General features: G+C 38.7%; 1 protein-coding gene across 6 annotated transcripts in view; it reads right to left on the minus strand.

The window, feature by feature from the left end:
• Positions 1-13,379, minus strand: part of Lrrcc1 (leucine rich repeat and coiled-coil centrosomal protein 1) — a 39,302-nt gene extending 25,923 nt beyond the window's left edge. For 3 of the 6 annotated variants that reach the window (XM_041630299.1, XM_041630297.1, XM_041630302.1), the window contains exons 1-9: positions 13,157-13,379; positions 9,857-10,062; positions 9,477-9,542; positions 8,630-8,797; positions 6,828-7,003; positions 6,520-6,729; positions 5,139-5,335; positions 3,508-3,655; positions 2,637-2,785 (exon numbers count right to left, since the gene is read on the minus strand). In XM_041630299.1, coding sequence (XP_041486233.1) covers positions 2,637-2,785; positions 3,508-3,655; positions 5,139-5,335; positions 6,520-6,729; positions 6,828-7,003; positions 8,630-8,797; positions 9,477-9,542; positions 9,857-10,062; positions 13,157-13,245 — 1,409 coding nt within the window. In that variant the 5' untranslated portion in view covers positions 13,246-13,379. Of the gene's footprint in view, positions 1-2,636; positions 2,786-3,507; positions 3,656-5,138; positions 5,336-6,519; positions 6,730-6,827; positions 7,004-8,629; positions 8,798-9,476; positions 9,543-9,856; positions 10,063-12,321; positions 12,399-13,156 lie in introns of those variants that run through there. The other 3 variants (XM_041630298.1, XM_041630300.1, XM_041630301.1) reach the window with 3 other exon arrangements.
• Between the last annotated feature and the right edge of the window lie 3,775 nt (positions 13,380-17,154).

The following is a 17,154-nucleotide window of genomic DNA, read 5'->3' on the forward strand; positions in this document are numbered from 1 at the left end:
TGAAACTAACATTTTGCTGTAACAGAAAAACATTGGTCACAAATTAAAGAAACTTAGATAAACTTTATTATTTCACAGCAATACTTTACCCCTAGTGTGTCTCAACTGTGGGCTAGATGTGAAGTTTTTAAAAGCATTCGGTATAAATAAGGTATAGTCACCGCTCTCAAGGGAGATCAGTATCAGAGGAGATGTATAATTTAAGATTCAGAATCAAGAATATATTGATAACAATTGGCTTTGAGAAAAAGGTGGTAGAACAATTATTTCTAGTTTTGGAAGCTGACAGAATATTAATGGCACACCATTTACTAAGTAAAGAATACAGAGTAAGAAGCAAGATGCTCCTTTCTCAGGATGGGCTAACCTGAAAACACACAAAATATAGGAAAGGCACTCTGCTAACTCATTAGATCAACAAGTCTATTGTCCAAAGAGGTTGGAACAATAAAGATACTATAATAAATGAGATTTACTCTGTTGACATAACATTATTCATAGTATGATCCCTAGCCTTCAGACTAGGTGATGGATACAAGATACACACAATAACATCAAGAGCTGTGAAGCATTAATCTCAAGATACCAAACACACATGGGTGTAGATAAAAGCGGAGTCAGAACAACTGAGACTGACTTCTCAAGACAGTAATGAACATGGACCATTGACATCAGGTACAAACGAGAGACTGTATAGAGCTAGAAAGGAAGTGTGTTTCAAACATCCCAAATTCAATGAAATCCAGCGAGCAGTTGAGATTAGTTTCTATTAAGTGTATTTAATTAATACCTATACTATGAAATAAAACAAAAATTATTCACATATAGCCCCAAACAAGAGACAAAGTATGCCAAACCAGGCCTGGAGGACCACACCTGTATTCCAAGCACTGGGAGGCAGAGACCACTAAAGCTCTTTTGAGTTCAAGGCCAGACTACTCTACTTAGTGATTTCCAGTCCAGCCAGAGCTATGTAGTAAGATGCTGCCTCAAAAACTCAACACAACACAACATAACCAAACTAAACAAACAAACAAACAAAAAGCCAACACTAAAAGGAATTTCAACTATAATGCAAAGGAAATAAAATGTAATAAAACAACCCCTAAAACAGCTTGGTTTTATCCTGAAGAGGAATCCTATCCTCAATAGTGTCCCCGTGACTCATCCTCGATCTCTATAATCCTGTCATGTAACAGGGCTCTGCTCTTGAGGCTGTTCTGAGCCTTATTCCCTTCCTTATGCATATTATCATTGTCCTTCCCTATGGAATTTTCCAACTACAGAAACCTCATGAAGATCACCCCTTCTTCTTTTTCTTCTTGTTGCTTCTTCATGCAAAGGAATAAAGAACATGTAGCAGTAATGTACTTGAGTTAATTTTTTTAACCCTCAGATTTTCACTTGCCTTAAATAAACATCCTATTCTGAGCCATGAGGGGTGCTGAGGCTGGAACTCTAGGCCCCCGGGAGATTTTCTTCCATATATTCAGTACAGTGATCCCTCAAACACAAATAAGGCAGGAAACTGACAGAGGCACTCACACAAGAGTGCCAAAAATGTGCAGCAACAAAGATTCTCACTGTACATGTTTAGCGTGGTTTCTTTTTTCCTATCACACAAGTACAACATATAAAACAAGCAGGTAGGACAGGATTTTGTTTTTTAAGTATCAGTATTATAAAACCAAATGTCTAAAATAAATTAGGGATCAGGTTGGAAACAGTGTACCTCAATTTGATATTCAGAAGAGATTATTATTATTTTTTTTTTTTCAAGACAGGGCTTCTCTGTGGCTTTGGAGCCTGTCTTTTGTAGACCAAGCTGGCCTCAAACTCACAGAATTCCACCTGCCTCTGCCTCCTGAGTGCTGGGATTAAAGGCCTATGCCACCACTGCCCAGCATTCAGGAAAGATTTTATAGGAGGAAGTATCCATGCTACAGATACAAAACTGAACTAGTAGCAACTTCCCAATCCACTTATGGCCAATAGCAAGTCTGGAGACCTAGTGTTCTTTTAGAGATAAGAAAAACAAACAAAACAAAAAATAAAAACCAACCAACCAAATAAACAAAAAATCTGAAAGGAACTCTAGAGAAGAAACTTAATAACTATTTCATAAAAGGGATCATGTCAGAATTAACCATAGAAATCAATGTATTTTCACATAATGAAATAAGATAGAGGAACATTAAAATAAAAACCCTCAGACAAATAGGAGACAGACTAGACAAGAAAAAATAAGAAAAGAATTAGGAAACTTGGGCTATGTGGTACTACCAAACCTAGCAGAAAGTGAGTACATAAACAGAGACTAGGATTCATAAACCTTAAAGAGAAATGTGCCAATGGCCAGTGCCAGCCCTTTATAAATATGGTACTCTACAAAGCAAGTCACCGCACCCCACAAAATCTTATCTCATTGTTTATGTATAATACTCACCCACCTGACACTTCCCAGTACAAGTGGTCAACTACATGTACCCCAAATTCCCCATTTATGTAACAAGAAAGCACTAAATCTTAAAATCAAGTGAAAGTCAAATGTATTCATTCCCCCTAATTTTTCCTGGTTCCACGTCTAGTAATCTTCAAGCTCTGAGGGACATCTTTAAGGGCATATTTTGTCTTACCTGTCTGTGGTAATGAGAGCCAGGCTGTGAACATCTTTTTTCTCACTTGCTTGCTTAAGCAGCTCATCGATATAATCCATAAGTTTCTTTTCAGCTTGCTCAGCTTTCCACCTCATCTCTCTCTCTTGGTCTAACTGTTCCAAGAGGGACTAAAAGAAAATAGCAATGCTTTGTGAATTTGAAAAAGTTACCCAAGTTCTTGCTGCCTCAGTCTTTTCATTTATTTTATAATAAGAGTACCTGCTATAAAAAGCTACGATGAGAGTTAATGAATTCAAAGCACAAAGAACAGCGCAGAATAGCGCTGGGTACACAACCGTATCAAATGAATGTCAGTTGCTAGGGTCATGACAATTATAGAAGGCAATCCGACTATTAGAGCACATTGTTTTACAGAGCATAGTAGAATAACCAGTACTCAAACATATAAAATAAGGGCAAAGTTATCTAATACAATCAGCAAGTCTTGAATTTTTTAAAATATTTTAAGCATCTCTGAATCCTTTTCCAAAATTGGGTTTTAGGACAACCAACAAGACAGTTATACAGCATACTTCTTTGAGAAAAACATGAAGATTTATCTTTATATTTGAAATAATACAGTATCACCCTTAAACTAGGAACTATTTCTTTGGGAAAAAGGAGCTGGAAAATTCGTAATGGATACTCCGCCACAAGAATGTAGCATCATTTCAACTGATCTCATCGTTAGCAAATGTAAAAGCAGTAATATTACACAAAGTCTGGAAATGAGGAAGCATAAAAGCCAATTCCCATCAGTGATAAAACTACAAAACATTTATTGCTCATAAAGAATGGTTAACTTTCTAGGGTTTTATATCTAAGTTTTTCTTAACTTTCTAAACCGTACCCGGTAAGTGTTGTCGTCCGAGACACTTTTGTCTACTTTAATTATGTCAGTCTTCTGCTCGTCTAAGTCTCTTAAAACATTACAGTTAACTAAAGACGATCTTACATATAAATCTTTAAGGTAAGGCTGTCTCATTTTGCGATTACAACTGCAAAGAATAAAACGCAGAGAATAATCCAAAGTACAGTTTTGCAATACAAACACCTCTAGTTACATATATAAGTAATATTGTTAGAAAACATGTTAAGTAAGGGTGTGAAGAGATGGGTCAGTGGTTAAGAGCATTAGCTCCCCTTCCAGAGGATCTGGTTTCAATTTCCAGTACCCGCATGGCACAACAGCACAACAATTTGTGACCCAGTTCCAGGGGATCTGATGCCTCTTCTGTTCATTAGTGGGCACCAGGACACGGTACAGACATACATGCAGGTAAAACACCCACACATATACGGCAAATAATTTTTTAAACAAAAAATGTATTAAGTAAGGTAATAGTTAATTGGACAAGCTAATTCATAAATTTCACAATGGATGTGCTTTGTTGACTCACTATTTAGAGTCAAGAATTTTAAAAAGATTATGATTTTTTATGTGTAGTCTTTCAACATATTCAAGATGAAATAGACTATGATTTCTAATATAAAAATTTGAAAACATGATTTAAATACCCTATGGTACTTTAAAGTTTAAAATTGACACAATATAGCATAATAAACAGATTCTATCGTTAGCCAGAGTATTAAGAAGTATATTCTTACTATTAAGAGGACTGAGTAAGTTTTATACATGAAAGTATAATTGGATCACTATAAAGAATTTAAATAACAAACATTTAAGAAAAGAATTATGCAGGCAAAAAGTGTAGTCTTTTTTTAAACAACTAGCAAGGTTGATATCTCTGCAATGAAAATACAGACATCAGATTTCTAAATCCTCATGTCAAAAACGTAATCATTACATTTGCTTAGTTGGTACTGGTTAGCTAGGCCTTCTGGCTAAATGAGCCTACATATAGAGTAGAAACTTGTCAGGAAAACTCAAGTGTTTTAGCCTTTCTTCCCACTGTAAGTAATACAGTGGCATTTTGGTATTTGTATTAATTTCTCAACTTTGCTAAGTACAAAGAGAAAGCAATCTTTTATATGAATACACCATTCTTAACTTTCTGCAGGGATTGGTTCCAGAACCAACCTCAAATAACAAAATATCTAAATGCTCAAGTCCATTATATAAAATGGCATAGTTGTGTGAGTATATATTAAGTTGTCTAGACTAATTTTTATATACAATACAATATCTGCCATCATACCTAAAATAATCTATATATTATACTACATTATTTAGGAAATAATGACAAGAAAAAACAGTTTGTGAATGTTCAATCAGAAGCAATTAATTTTAAACCTAATAAATGGTTCATGTCAGTAAACATATAATTCTTTTGTTTGATTTTATTTGTTCAGTAGTGGGTTAAATCCATGGATGCAGAAACTGTAGGACTGGGGGCAAGGGTTAGGTTTATGCCCTAAAATTTGATGATAAAACTGACAGGTTTATCATTGTGAGCCAAGAAGTCAGTCAGCTGCTCCTGCCTTCGTAACCTCATTTGCTCACTAAGACCAAGCATGTACCTTACAAATGCACCGTTGTTTTTATTGTGATGTTTAATAGTTTGAATAGTCCTGGCATAATATGGGATTTTTGTTCTTCTAGGAATTTTTCGACTGTACTCTTTTCTGTTCCCATAGTCACTTTCAGATGTTATGTCTGCGTCTCTTTTTGGTCCGAGGTCTTTCTCGGGAACATTATCTATTAAAGAATTAGAAGTCTAAGAACATAAAAAAAAGAAAGAAAGAAAGAAAGATATAAAGCCTGTTAAAAGTTCTGTTCAGTATAATTAAAATTTAAAGTCTTCTTAAATATTAAAACATTTTATAAGACTAAAGATGTATAAATTGTATCTCTTTGAAACTGAAGGCAAGAAATTCAGTTCTGGCACAAAAAGAAAAAAAGAGCTTTCAGTAGCTCAACTCTTTTACAGACAATTATAAACTCTGGGAAAATGAAAAAGAAGCAAAACAAAAATAGAAGTTAAAACTAAAGACATCAAAGTGATAAAAAGGTAAGACTAGTCTACATGGGAGCTGATAATTGCAAAATGGACCAGAATAGACAATGTTTCAATCTGAGACTATCAGTTTTCTATGGAGAAACTATAATAGTCAAGTATAAAAAGGAAAATCTTTTGAGTTAAAAACAAGAGGTAATAAAAGGCAATTTCTAAAAACAAATGAAATATGAACTAATACTTGTTTAGACAAAATTAGAGTTTTAAGTCAAATCAAATTAATGCTAAATATAAGAATGCCAACATTTTTTAGAAGACTCTAACAGAATCTAAGACACATAACATTCTGTGTCCAGGATATATTCCAAAAGAGTCAAAAGGAAGATTTACAATGAAAAAGGCACATGAGAGCAAGGTATATTGGTATATGCTTGTAATCCAGAGCTCCAGAAGCATCAAGGTCAGTCTGTGTTACACAGTTAAGACCACATCTTAAAAAAGGTAAACTAGAACTCTCATGAACATGTCTTAGGGACATGGGATGTTCCAGCAACTCCTACCCAAAAGGTAAGATGGGGATAAGCAACATGTAGGTACACAGCAAAGAGAAATCAAAACTTGACTATAATGCTCATAATCATATATCATAGTCAAATATCTATTAATTGATGCTACATTCACAAAACAATAAAATATTATTGGCAATACCAGTACTGATACTCATGAAGGAAGGCAACAAGAAAATGAGTCAAAAAAAAAAAAAACCCACATCCTACTGTTTTCTACCACTGTTACTATAGGTAATTCTATTTCTGTAAAGAAAACAAAAATACAGATATAGTCAATATGATGCTTTTGGTTGGTCAAATTTCTACTTCATACTTTCTTAACTACCTTTTCTTTAATAAACATATTAGCCTTCAGAAAAATAAAAATAAAATTACTTCATTGAGAAGCTGTAAGATTTGATCATCTAATTTCTGAAGTTTCATTTCATTCTGAAAATCGTTTTCATGATTAATTTTTTCTGGTTCAGAAGATGGACACACAGATAAGAGCGAGGTCAAAACATTATCTTCTGGTGTGCTGGTGAATTGCTCCAAAGGAGGTAATACGTCCATGGGCGGTGCTGCCATTGGCATACTGTCAACGACCTAAGGCACAGAAACAAACCCGAATCCTTAAAGTTCATATTCTGATCCATTAACACTTGAAGGTATCTTTTCTCTAAGAAAAACCACCAATACTCTACCTCATCCTCACTTATATTCAGGGGGGAATCAGAAGAAACTAAGTTATCCAAAAGTCCTTCGAAGCACTGTAGGCGTGATGAGTTTATTTCTTCCAAGTTTACTGGCTCACCAAAAATGTTCTTGCAATCTAAGATCCTCAGTTGTGGCAAAGTCTGGAGAATGATAGCTCGGTACCCTTGGAAACAGAGTTCAAAACCAAAGCATAAATACTTTAAGAGATTATTTCTAGAACAAACCAAGCTAGTAGGTATACTCTGCATGAACAAGAAAGTCAGTCTGATGAAGCACTGACAATAACATTATGTACTCAGCATCTTCAACACACAATCAGTAAATTCAAGAGAGGCAAAGCATCTCCCACCCCATCCCAAATACCATTCCTGGTAAAGTCAAATCACTGAAACCATCTGGTCTGAAAAATTACCTTGAGATTATAAATGTATGAAATCAACAGCATTTTACTCTGAGAAGATAAGCAGGTCTTTTGTTTATATTAATATGACCATCATAAAATGGTAAGAAAAAATGGCAATTGGAGTGGCATAGTGAGATATTAGTGAAATATCCCACCTTTTCTTCTTAATGACACATAATATTAGAATATGCAAAATCAACTATTTAAGACAAAAATATTCACTTTTCCTAAGAATTAAACAAGAAAACTGCCAAATTAACATTACAATGGTATACAATCCAATAGAAACTAATATTAAATTTTACTCAAGTAATTTCTTCCCTTTTTTTTTAACAATAAAAATGTAAAGGCATTTGGGCTGCATGTATGTCTGTTCATGTGTGTGCCTGGTTCCTACCTTAAAGGAAGTCAGAAATGGGAGTTACAGACGGTTGTGAGTCATCATGTAGGTACTGGACTTGAACCCAGATCCTGTCAAAAAGTAGCCAGTGCTCTTAACCACTGAGCCATCTACCTAAGTCCTCAACCAATTTCTCTTTTTCTCTCCCTCCCTCCCTCTTTTTTCTTTTTTTTTTTAAACATGTATAGGTCAAGGGACAGCTTGTGAGAGTCATTTTTCTTCTTTTACCATGTAGGTTTTAGGAACTGAACTCAGGTCATCAGGATGGTGACAAGGTACACCATCTAACTAATCCCTCAAGTAATTTCAATACTAAATATTTCTCAGAAGGTTCAATTAATTGGTTGGAAAGACCTCAAAAGAGAGATAGAAATGTAGCAAATCAGTGCTTGAACTTCTTTTAAAGATTTATTTTATGCATTTGAGTATTGCTTTTATGTATGCATGTACCACATGCATTCCTGGTGACCACAGAGGTGAAGAAAGGGTACTGACCTGAAATTCAAGTTATGAATGGCACCATGTGGGTGCTGTGAAATGAACATGTAAGTTTAAACTTTCAAAAGCCACAATTAATAATGTAATATATTCATACAGTGCATAACTGCAATCCCAGCACTTAGAGAGTGGAGGGAGGGTTCATGGTTTGAAGCCAACCTGAATTAAAAAAGATACTGTCTCAGGATGGGAGAGGGAGGAAGGGGGGAGGGGAGGAGAGGGAGGGAGGAGAGAGGGAGGGGGGAGGGAGGGAGGGGGGAGGGAGGGAAGGAAGAAAGGAAGGAGAGGCCTGTTTATCCTTTATACTTTTAACAAAGAAGCAATTTAGGGTTATTTTCCAATAAATTCTTTATGTTTTTCTAAACATACTAAAAACAAACAAACAAAAAGCAAAAACCTAAAACTGCAAAGCTTAAGACTGAAATGAAAGTGGGTCATGAACACCAAATTCAGAAGAAAAGCATCATATTAAATTAACTACTACCTACCTGGTACAAGACAGATAGGATTACCTTCTCCATCTTTCTCTAAAATAAGATTGGTTAGGAAGTGCAAGCCGACTGTACACTGAAGTAAATGATGGATACTATCTATACAATTACTATGTAGGTCAATATATCTAAGTTTATACTTCAGTCCATGAAGAGGCATCAACCCTGTAACAAGTAGGGGAAAAAATTTTTTAAGACAGCATATGAGATTAGTGAAATTTTGTTAGTTCTAACTGGTAATCCTAAGAATTTTGAAATTTTATTAGTTATATCCCTTTAATAAAAAACATGTAACAATTTCAAAACCTTCTCAGGCATGCTGACCACCTGAATAAATGACTTTAACCTTTAAGATACAAGTCCCTGCAGTCCTTCATGTCTGTATTGTGCAATGTCATAGTCATTAGTAGCTTTTATATTTAAATTAAAATTTAAATATTCAGTCCCTTGCCCAACCAGTCATATTTCATGTCAATTTTCATACCTGGCTACTGGCAGCCACACGAGAAGGCACCAGATATAGAAAGTTTCTATCACTGTCAGAGGTTTACTGTAACTACCTCTTTCTATGTGACTATAGTGGTTAACTATTTAAGATTAAGTATAGCATCCGAAAGTAGGTTTTCCTCACTTTAGCTTTTTCTGCTACTGATCATCCTCTTCTTTATCTCTACTTTTGACATGGGTATGGTTTTGGCAGCAACAATGGTTTTGATAGAAATACATCATTTGGATAAAACCCTTGGTCAAAACATCACTATTATTTGGAGTTTCTCAACACTGAGCTAAGTCCTAACATACTGTAAAGCTTCAGCATTATAGAAATATAAGCACGTCTACTTACCACTAAGATCATTTATATTATTATAAGACAAATTCAGTCTAGTCAGATTAACCAGTGCTTCAAGTCCTAAAAATGGGGCAGGGGGAGATAAAACATAGCTTTTATAAGGTTTAAATAAAGAGACATAGCACCATTTCAGATTGATACAGTGAAATCAACTGCTGGGTTTTGTGTGTGTGTGTGTGTGTGTGTGTGTGTGTGTGTGTATTTAGCTTTTAAAAGACAGTTTTATGGGAAAATAAAACAAATTCATAGTAGGTTTTATGGTCAATTTTCAAAATTTTATGATTCTATTAATTCCATTCACTGGAAGAAAACAAATGCACATAGTTTTCTTCATTTTCATTTACACAAAATACTACATATAATAGTTTACAAACCTTCTACTCTTGTGATCAAATTGCAGGACAAGTTTAAAGTGCATAGTTTTGTCAGTGTGTTCAGTCCTTCAATTTGACTTATTTGATTAGATGACAGATCTAAATGTCGTAGGTTCCAAATGTGATCAATGGATGTGATCTTGGAGATGTTATTACAATGCAGATTGATGGCATGAAGGGATGAATCTAAAGATAACTCTGATATACTATAAAAGAAAATGTTATGAAAACATATTTTAAAGCATGACCAAATAGTTAAAATTAATCAAGTAGCAGATTATAATGAATACATTGTCTACTGACTTTAGAAAAAAGTCCTTCCTATTTTTTTCCTTGCAATATTTTATTACCATGCATACTAACATTTTGGTTCATTTATACAAACACAGAAGGATGAGTAACTCTGGGTACTTTCAGCTTGCATATGCAAAGTCACTGTCGTATAGAGTAAGGGAAATTTCAACAGTCAGTAAGTAGAAAAGCTCCTGAATGTTAGCATACCTCTCTGTTTTGCTTCTTTTGTATATGTATTTTAAGAACTTCATTCAAGTTCTTCATACATATGTATTTTGATCATATTTACTCTCTCTCACCTCTTCCTAACCCATTCTCTCTTCCTTTCCTACTCAACTTTGTCCATTTTGGTTTGTTTCCACAACCAAGGCCAATCTGAGCTGCAAAATATCCTTGGATGTGCAGTCTTCCACTGGAGTATGGAATGTAGATGGAGACTGCTCAGACCCGAATCACACAGAAACTATATCAATTACAGCACTGCTTGGCCAATTACTCAGGTATATTCTTAGCTAACTATCTTAAATTAATCCATTTCTATTAACCTGTGTATTGCCACATGCTGTGGCTTACCGGAAAGATTCCGGTGGCTGTAGCATCTTTCTCATTGGCAGCTAGCTACATGACATCTCCTTGACTCTGCCTACTTTCTCCATCTCTGTTCTGATTTCCCACTTCACTATACTCTGCTAAGTCATTAGCCAAAACAGCTTTATTCATTAACCAATAAAAGCAACACATATACAGAAAGACATCTCACATCATCGGTAGACTTATTAGGGGTGGTGGCATTCTTAGAGAAAATTGACTCTTCCTCTTCTCATAGCTAAGAATGAGCAACTGTAACCTTTAAAGCTGTTCCCTTTTCTCATTTAATTTTCACAACTCTTAAGCCCTTTTCTCATTTAATTTTCACAACTCTTAAGCAGTTTATGGCAATTAAACAAACCAACAGACAAAAATCAACCTGACATAAATCAACATTAAATGCATGAGCTTCTAACTTTAATTACTTTAAGGTCTATGATAGCTAGTCAGTCTAGAATTTAGTTGATATCTAAGAAAATCACTAATTATTGCTCTTCCTAGTGGGAAGACTCTTGTCTGCTCTAACTGCAAGTTAGAACACATTTCCTCTAAACAGAAATCATCTTTCTACTCCCTCAATTACCACTTATAAGTGAAACTTGCATAGTAGAACACAGAAATAGTTCCATTGAACTACAGCGCACAGGGCAGATGTGCTAGATGAATGTGCGCAGGAACAGCACACGCAACAGTTGTGGTTGTGCTGGCTACTATGAAGGTGCAGGGAACCTACTAACTAACTGGCAGCAAGCAAACATTTTCAGACCTCAAATCACCAATTTCTAAAGATGCCTGTTTGATATATTTGCCAGTTATTTAGCTTCTATCATTTACAGAATTATTCAGGGCCAGATCTTGTGCAATTACCATATGCTCTTAATAACCATGTTTTCTGACACATCAGAAATGAATATTGCTGAATTTAATTGTTCACTGGTCGCAGTGTCAGAAATTATATAATGTATCTAAAATAGAAAATCCCATATCCATTGCTTATTAGAAAAGCGACTTTGCAGAATTGCTGTGGGCATTAGTAATGATATATAACATTCACACAGACAACATCCTGGAAATGATAACCATTGTTAAATATAAATACAAGCATTCCTTTGAAAAATCTCTTCCCTAACAAACTGCAGATTTAGCCAGACTAAGCTGTTTTAAACATTATAAATGCCAAGGTTCATGGACAGAGTAGGGCACCCCCATAAAGACAGGGAGACTCCTGCAGTGAAAATACCTATAACAAGATATCCAAAGAGTCTTGGTGAGGACCCAGCTTTGATGGTGTAGTAAAAACCAAAGGCCTCGAATCAGTCCAAAGGCTCTTTGCAAGGAACACTTGTAAGCAAGACACATGGACAAAGAGATTCACTGGGTGACTCACTATGTCACACTACAACTTCGATGACGAGATTTTTAATTTTTTCCTTTTTTTCTCTACAGTTTTCTTTTATTTTGGGGGGCTGCAAGGGCAGGGTGGATGCTAAGGAATGGAGAAATGAATGGGATCAAAATGTATGACGTGAAAGGGATAAACAAAAAGAAATTAGGAAAAAAAAGGAAAAGTCTAGGATCCTTACAAAAGCACTGAATGGTCTGGGTACCACGAAACAGGGTCAGCTAGAAGAGTTGTGTGGTACATTCAACAAGTATATGGACGACCGTCTAATGGTGCCTCGTGCACAGGAAATTAAAAACCAGTCGGAACAGGGAGGACCCCGTGCTGTGCTGGGACAACAGGGTGGACCCGGGGCTGTGCTGGGAGGACAGGGAGGACCCCGGGCTTGCTGGGAGGACTCCAGGCTGTGCTGGGAGGACAGGGAAGACCCCGGGCTGTGCTGGGAGGACCGAGAGGACCCCGGGCTGTGCTGGGAGGACCGAGAGGACCCCGGGCTGTGCTGGGAGGGCGGGGGGGGGGGGAGGGGGTCCCGGGCTGTGCTGGGAGGACAGGGAGGACTCCAGGCTGTGCTGGGAGGACAGGGAAGACCCCGAGCTGTGCTGGGAGGACCGAGAGGACCCCGGGGTTGTGCTGGGAGGGCGGGGGGGGGGGAGGGGGTCCCGGGCTGTGCTGGGAGGACAGGGAGGACCCCGGGCTGTGCTGGGAGGACAGGGAAGACCCTGGGCTGTGCTGGGAGGGCGGGGGGGGAGGGGGTCCCGGGCTGTGCTGGGAGGACAGGGAGGACCCCGGGCTGTGCTGGGAGGACAGGGAGGACCCCGGGCTGTGCTGGGAGGACAGGGAGGACCCCGGGCTGTGCTGGGAGGACAGGGAAGACCCTGGGCTGTGCTGGGAGGACCGAGAGGACCCCGGGCTGTGCTGGGAGGGGGGGGGGGGTCCCGGGCTGTGGTGGGAGGACAGGGAGGACCCCGCCACCTCAGCCAGCCGACCAGGGGGTCCCATCGGGTGGCCGCAGCTACCTCTGCAGGCCTTTGTCCATGAAGCACACGTCCGCGCAGCTGCTGTCGCCATCCTCAGGTTCGACTTCGGCATCCACCGCCGCCTCCATGACGCCGGCGACGGGGAGTGGGTGTTAAGCGGCGCCCAGCGCTGGGTCCCAGCCTGCTCAGCCTCCTTCCGAGCGCTGGAAAGCGGGCGGGGGCGGGGCGAGGACTCTTCAACCGCCCGCCCGCCTCGCTTTCCCGCCGGGCGCTGCCGCAAAGCAGGACGCTCCGGCTGCCTAGAGGCCTCGAGTTTTACGGCATCCGCCTTTAAAGCTCGGCGTTCGCGGCTCTGGGTTTGGGAATAAGTGGTTCCCTTCCAGGTCCCTTCAGAGGCTTTACATATAGCCTGTGTTTTATGACGGCTTTTTCTCGGCATTCTGGTTTTATACTTTGTGATATGATCTTACAAACAGTACCGTTTCCCCTTTTGGTCCCCGCCTCTTCTGGTAATTTGTTAAATATTTCTGTAGTTCCTTTATGTATGTTGGTCCCCATGCCACCCGCCCCCCATGCTTAGTTTTTCTTAATAAAAAATTTACTCATGAGACACCCTTTATGCCTCTGCAAAGCAAGCGCTCCAAAGATACTTAGCAGAACTGTTACTAACTGTACAATTGGCAATGAGTTTGCATTGTGTATTTAAAATTTAAAATCATGGAATAAGTTGACTCCTGCCCTTCTATATTGTTAGGAATATATTTTTCTTAGACGATCCTCCCCGCCCACGCAAATAATTCCAATCAGACCAAATTAAACTGAATTAAAAGACGCCCATGTTTAATGTAATGCTCTTGGGTGGCCCCATGGAGAGGGGAAGAGAGGAAAGGGGAGAGCGCCCTGAATCCGGAGACCACGTTCTCAACCTCTGGGGGTGGGGGTGGGGGGGGGCGCAGTTTAAACAGTCTGTGGGAGTGGTCTTGATCCTCCCTGGGTAGGGGTCTTATTCCAAGAGCTGGGATGAAGCCCCCCAGCAAAACAACCTGGACTTTTTATATAAAGGAGTGTTAGGGAGCTGCGATGATGTTTTCTGCCATACACATATCGTGGACTGATCTCCTTTGAAGTCTTTATTCCCACAGTCCTTCAGAAAAGCACACTAAATGGGAGGGGATGCTGAGAGTACGGTGAAAATGACATTCAAATAGAGGCAAGGCATCTGATACCTTTGTTAGTGCACAGTTATGGGTAAGTGACCTGACTGATAGCTTTTGGTACAGTGGGGAAAACCTACCTACCTACCACAAAGGGGCATGGGAACGGTAAGAGGACAGCCACCAAAATACAGTTTTCTTGGTAATCACACATGTAACTCATTTTGAGACTGCTCGAGGCAGTGATTGATTTCATAACAGTTTGTTCATTAAAATATTTTGTTATTTTTAAACCAGAAGTTTTGAGGCTGTAGAGATGGCACAGTAGTTAATGATACCTGCTGTGGAAACAATTGAACTTGAATTAAAAATTCCAGAACACAGATAAAAATTGGATCCTAGTTAGGCGTGGCTTGTAACTCAAGCACTGTTGAAAGACTGAAACAGGATAGTTTCTAGAACTTCAGGTTCAGTGAGACACACTTTCTCAGGGACATAAGACAAGCAGTGGTAGAGTATGACACCCAAAGTCATCTCAGGATCATATGTGTAAATATATCTGCACAGGTCAGGCATACACACACACATGCACCAAGCTCATTTTTTTTACACATAAGTACACACAGAGAAAGAAAATTTAAAAATTGAGGGTTTTATTGACACCAAGGTAAAGTTCTGCAGTAGATTGATAGGCTGTACAACAGGAAATAGTACTTAGGTTGTCTGTACAACTTTCTTCACTCTGAAAGTGCCAACGATGCATTTAAAACCACAATGAGCCATACCCTGGTCATTCTGGTCAATTATGCAGGTAGACTAACTGCAGTTCTTCACCACTCCTTCCTCTCCTCCAAACCCAACCCCCTGAGTTTCACCCCCAAACAGCTTTGTCCTCTGCCTTCTCTCGGCTTTCATCCACAATGGGTCACATAGACCTTTCCCCCAAACTTCTTCCTCATTCATCATGTTATTCAACACCCTAAAACCAATTCCTACTTAAGTCAGAAAAAGAGCCTCACACACTGATCTTGGGAGACTTCAATATCTCTCTCACCAATAGATAGGTCATCTAGACAAAAACTGAACAGAAACACTGGGACTAACAGACATTATAAACCAAATAGACCCAACAGATATTTACAGAACATTTCACCAAAATGCAAAAGAATACATCTTTTGCTCAGCACCTCATGGAACTTTCTCCAAAACTGATCAGATGTTCTGAAACTAAGCAAGTCTCGACAGATACAAGAACATTGTGATAACACTCTATCCTATCTGACACCACAGAGTAACAGCTGGATACCATCAACAACAGAAAGCTTCATGTCATGGAAACTGAACAACTCTCGACTAAATGAACAAACAATCTTTATTTGCAAATGCCAGAGTGAGGCAACCCAAGTCCAGAAAGACAAATATGGTCTGTATTTGATCACATGTGTGTCGTGGTTTGAATAAGACTGTCACACATAGGCTCATATATTTGAATTCTTAGTCACCAGAGAATGGCACCATTTGAACAGATTAAAAAGATTAGGAGGTATGGCCTTAGTGTAGGTGTGCCCTTGATGGTAGAAGTGTATCACTTGGGGTGGGCTTTGAGGTTTCAAAAACCATGGTAATAAACTAAATTTCTGAAACTGTTAGTAAGCCCCCAATTAAATGCTTTTTTAAAAAATTCATAAGAATTACCTTAGTCATGGTGTCTCTTCACAGCAATAGAACAGTGACTAAGACAAACTGGTACCAGGGACTGGGTATTGGTGTAACAGGCCTGATCATACTATCTTTTTTAGAGGAATATGAAAGACTTTGGGACTTTAAAGTAGAAAAATGATAGAACACTTTAAGCGAGTCTGAATGGACCATACTCGTAGGAGCTCAGAAACAGTTCCGAGCCTGATTTGAACTGTGGAGTACAGCTGAAGAAGTATCAGAGCAGAAGGAATATTAGTAAATGGCCTAGAGATAACTTGGGATATTTTGGCAAGGATGTGGCTACTTTATGCCCTTGTCCTAAAAATATGCCTAAGTGTGCTGAATAGTTTTATGTCAACTTGACATAAGCTTAAGTCACTTGAGAGGAGGGAGCATCAATCAAGGCAAAAATGCCTCCATAAAATCAGGCTATATGCAAGCCTGTACGTATTTTCCATTTTTGTAGTTAGTGATGGATGGTTCCATCCCTGGGCTGGTTGTCCTGGGTTCTAAAAGAAAGCAGGGGCTGAGAGGTGGCGGTGCACACCATTAATCCCAGCACTCACTTGAGAGGCAGAGGCAGGTGGATCTCTGTGAGTTCCAGGCCATCCTAGTCTACAGAGCTAGTTTCAAGTCAGCTAGCACTATTACACAGAGAAACCCTGTGTTGAAAAAAAAAATGAAGGAAAAGAAAGAAGGAAGGAAGGAGAGAGAGAAAGAGAGGAAGACAGGTAGCAGGTTGAACAAGCCATGAGGAGCAAACCAATGAACAGCACCTCTCTGTAACAATCCGTAGGCAAGTGGGCCGTATCTTATATATATAAGGAAGGTAGCTGAACAGGAACCTGAAGCAAGCAAGACTTTGAACAGCATCCCTCCATGGTCTCTGTTTTAGTCCCTACGACCAGGTTCCTGCTTTGAGTTGCTGCTGTCTTGGTTTCTCTTATCATTGTAATCTTGAAGGGGGAAAATAAAGTCCTTTCCTCCCTCAAGTTTTTTTTCCTCTGTGTTTTATCTCAGCAACAGGACAAATTAGGACAACGATTTTGCGATTAAATAAGTGGTGCCGCTGACTCTTGGTCTTTTAGCCTCTAAACCTGTCAGCAAATAAAACTCTTCAAAAATCCAGCTTCCCATCATCTGTGTACTAAAATAAACAAACAAGCAAGAAAAAAAAACCAA

Source organism: Microtus oregoni, unplaced genomic scaffold (genome assembly GCF_018167655.1).
Source record: "Microtus oregoni isolate MIOR12 unplaced genomic scaffold, Mior012 000034F_ref0000314, whole genome shotgun sequence".
NCBI lineage: Eukaryota > Metazoa > Chordata > Mammalia > Rodentia > Cricetidae > Microtus > Microtus oregoni.